The 4133-nt window shown below is 43.0% G+C and overlaps 1 protein-coding gene across 1 annotated transcript in view; it reads right to left on the bottom strand.

Annotated features, from left to right (window-relative positions):
• ARSK (arylsulfatase family, member K) overlaps positions 1-3906 on the bottom strand; it is a 68791-nt gene extending 64885 nt beyond the window's left edge. Inside the window, 1 exon segment of the mRNA XM_006885392.1 lies at positions 3766-3906. Within this exon segment, the coding sequence (XP_006885454.1) occupies positions 3766-3906 (141 nt within the window).
• Positions 3907-4133: the final 227 nt, after the last annotated feature.

The following is a 4133-nucleotide window of genomic DNA, read 5'->3' as shown; positions in this document are numbered from 1 at the left end:
GTATCACTCACCAGGCATTGTCAACCTTATCATATAGTATCTTTCCACTTCATCTGTAACCTCTCACTACCAACCTGTTTTCGTTACTCTAAAGAACTCCTCTTCTTTTCCTGCTAAACCTCATTCCCTGTCTCCACACAACACTACAGAAGTTTAAAAACCATCATTACTTGCCCACTTTCCTATAAACTTCTTATCCTAAATAAATAAGTAATCTTTCGGTGTGCAGTCCCACACTCACACTGCTCAAAATTCTTGGCCTCCAAAGGATACGGAGTATCCCCTTCCAAGGCCCAACTGTCTCTCCTCACAGTCACACATACCAGCTTTCAGTTAAGGCCCACCACTAGAAGTCTAACAGTCTGCACATAGCCATTAAAAGCCCCAAACCTCCTCAAACTGCTGATCAAATCCTCTCCTTTCTTGGCTTTATTAATTTCCTCAGACACTGGATCCCCAATTTTTCTTTACTTGCAAAACCTTTCTCAAACTCTAATACTTCATTCCACAGTTCCCATCCCTTACTTTACCAAATTCCTCTAAACACTTCACTTGTTCACTGATGAAAATCAATTATTGCTGTTGGTGTTTGAGCTCAACCTCTTAAACCCACCTTAACACCCATTACACACCTAAGCTGCTCTCCTCACTAAAAAGCACTGCAACTTACCTTAAGAAGCCCCCTACAAGTTTTCTCAAGGCACAGACTTTGAAATCTACTTTCAAATCATTTTCTTCCTTATGTTCTCCTAAGCAGATACAGAAGCTCTACCCACTTTTCCTCAAAATCCTAATATTTTCTTCTCCCCTAGTAAAAATAATGTCCGTATCTTAGCTGCTCTCTCAGAAGGAGCAGCTTTCAAGGCCTCATTGCTACATAAGCAAAGCAAAATGCTTTCCCAGGTTCTTTATTGGTCTGGTTTATACCCTCTAAACTAAGCCAAACTTCTTTGCTTTGTCCTTTTTCCTCTCTGTTCTATTATGCTAGTCCCAAAAATTGAAGGACAATTTGCCATTTAAATCTGAATACATCCAACACTGGCTTCAATTCTCAACTGCAAACACCACTTCTCTTGAGGTGAGGGTCCAGTCAATCCCTGAGGCGCCCAGGGATTGCCTTGGCTCTTTTACCTCATTAAAAAGGCAGGGTCTGTCCCAGGGACAGCTCTCCTCCTCCAAACTCGCGAACATCCAGTATTATGTCTAATCTGAGGATCTGTCCCAGGGACAGCACTCCTCACAAACCTCCAGCATTATGCCTAATCGGAGGACCTGTCCCGGGGACAGCTCTCCTCTGAAAATTGTGCATCCTCAACATCACACCTGATTTAAAGCAATCTCAAATTGTGTAACCGAATTTTGGCTCGTTCAATCCATCTGTCCTTCAAAACATAAGAACTGAAATGGCAAGTAGTCAAGGGTTTATACTCAAACTTTTTCTTTACTGTCCACTTCCATGTTTCTCTCTACCTCGGAGTCTGCCCTGATTCCATGTTAAAATTCTCTAAGAACTCTGCAAAATTGAAAGTCTATGTAACCTGTCTCATACTCTCTGGCCTAAAAGCACCTAGGATGTGCTACATCACCTCAATTCTTTGCACTCCTCCATGAGTTTGATCTGCCTTCCAATTGCTCCTCTTTGTACTGTCCTTGGGAACACCCTTCACAAGGGTTTTCTGCCTCTTACCATTACAAACCTTCAAAACACCAGACTGATTTAAGAAGTTGAACAAAATTCAACTCTAAGCCTAACTAAGCTTCACTCCAGCATACCATTCCCATCTTTGGCCTCCCTACTTTAATATGGTCCTAGCTTCATCTCCGAAAACACCCAGCAGGCATCATCTAGTTTAAGTATCTGCTATAAGCTGTACATATCATATCACTCCCAGTCTTCAGGCAAAACAAGGCACATATACAGACTCACTGACTGTCAAGTTACACAAGTCTTAAGTTACCTTACTTGTTATTGCCTTAGCCTGTACTTGAACAACACTCTGTTCACCTTCCTTTCTAAATTCCTTCCAACTGATGTACAGCCAACTCCTTCTGCTAAACCGTAACTTGCTCACCAAGCCCCTTCTTTTGGCATCGTGCCTTGTCTCTCCCTCCTTAAACAGTTACTCTGAAAAACACTCACATTGCTGTATACCCAGACTCTCATCTGAAGGTCTGGACCAAGCCACTAAAGTCACTTCAGAAACACCACTCTCATCAAATAGCAGGCACCCAAGCCTCTCCTACCATACTGAAGCAGGTCCTGTGCAGTCACCCTAACCACTTCCACAGCTATTAAAGTCATGGGTGACCCCCATTGACACCACCTTTCTCAAGTCAAACATGTTCCCCTCACTAAGTAAATTTCCTATGCTCTAAATGCCAATACCCAAGTAGAAGTCTCCAATAACATTCTCCAAGCTAAGCAGACAATGATACAACAAGCCTCTGGAGAGCCACAAACTATGCAAGCTCCAACTTAGTTCTAAATTATCCAGAGCACCTGCACCTTACTATTCCTTAACCAAAGTCAAATGGCAACCAACCTTTCTCATTGTTAACTGTCTGTCTCTTTACAACGACCTTTGCTAGCAGCAGTACCCATCAATTTCTCTAAACTACACTCCACCAAAACACCTCAAGCCATTCCATCAGCGCAAATTGAGTGTTCCACCACTCAAGAACACATTCCCTTCTGAAAACCAAAGCCCGGTAAGACCACTAAGCCCACTTGCATCTAACACCCTCTGCAGTGAAACATGAAAACTGTATACACAATGCCAGCATAAACAAGCACACTGTAGCTAAACCAGGACAACACTTTTAATGTAATAAGACTCTATACAGCATTCAACCACAAGCCTTCTCCCAAATTAACTCAAAAACTCATCTCTAACTTAAATTTCCCCTTCTCTAAGACCAATAGTAATCATAAGCATACTGTTATTAATCACTCCATGTCTCTTTAAGTTTTTTACTTCACAGGATCAAGAAGATGACCATGTTAATTCTCCCCTGGCCACTAATCCCAGACTGACTCACCCCAGGCTCTGAACCCCAAGATCGTTGCCCCTGTTTAGCAGGAAGTAGCCAAAAGAAAGATACGTCGCCCTGTTTTATCACTAAAAAGAGTCTAAGATGTTAGTCTGGGCAAAGAGGCCAAAGAGAAGAATGAAGAATTCAGAACTCAAATGCTGATGGCCTTGCTGTTGAAGATAAGAAAATGGCCTTGCCTGTCTAAGCTAGCAGGTGGCTCGTAAATCAGTGGAATGTCCCTCCCTAAAGACTCTGTTGATAAAAATCCTTCTCAGTAAGTTCACAGTGTGACTTCCCATTCTGCCTCTCCAGGATGAGGAACTCACCTGGGAGCTCCCCTTTCCCCATTTTAATAAAGCTGCATTAAGCTTTCTCTCGTTCTCTCTGATTTCTTCTTTAAGTCCATTACCTAACCTAACCTAACCTAGCCTAACCTAACCTAACCTAACCTAACCTAAAAGAAGTAAAATAAATTAGAAGGCTAATGGTAATTTTTTTTTTAAATTTGCACAGACGCTACCAGAGCGCACTGCTTTTCAAAACTTTTAGTTGAGCATAATAAGCAAGTGATGTGCGTGTGCAAGCATATGGAACTTCTAAGTAAAATGTATATTTCTCAACAACGCATTGGGGCAAACATGGTGAAAAGTTTCTCTGATTCTCCTCCCTGGGAAGCGCTGTGAGTTGGCAGCTGGTCATCAGGACACCCCACTCCAGCCTAAAGATACTTACGAAGGAGTCGCTCACGACCAGCACCACATTAGGCGCTTCCACCTGGGTGTGAGGTGCCCTCTTGCTTTGCCCACGAGCTTCGGGTGCTGGCACAGCGACAGTTGAGGCGGAGACCACGGACAACAACCATAGGAACAGCATCGCAGAAACTGTCCAGAAAACTCGGCCCCTGTGGCTCAGCCTCTTGACTTTTAGAAAGAAGGGAAGGAATCTCTTTGCTTTTCTCCTAATTCAGCCTTTCTTCACCATTAGCTCTATGGGAGAAAGATGAACAATCTACTCTTGTGCAATATACGGACTCCAAAAACCACCCTCAGAGTCAGGGAAGACTTGAAGGTCGTGATTCTACAGCAACAAGTGTGTTCTCC

The sequence above is a fragment of the Elephantulus edwardii genome, unplaced genomic scaffold (genome assembly GCF_000299155.1).
Source record: "Elephantulus edwardii isolate Elephantulus edwardi_28Jun2011 unplaced genomic scaffold, EleEdw1.0 scaffold00043, whole genome shotgun sequence".
Classification (NCBI taxonomy): Eukaryota; Metazoa; Chordata; class Mammalia; order Macroscelidea; family Macroscelididae; genus Elephantulus; species Elephantulus edwardii.
Note: the sequence above shows the minus strand (reverse complement) of the source record. Positions and strands in the feature narration are given on the sequence as shown.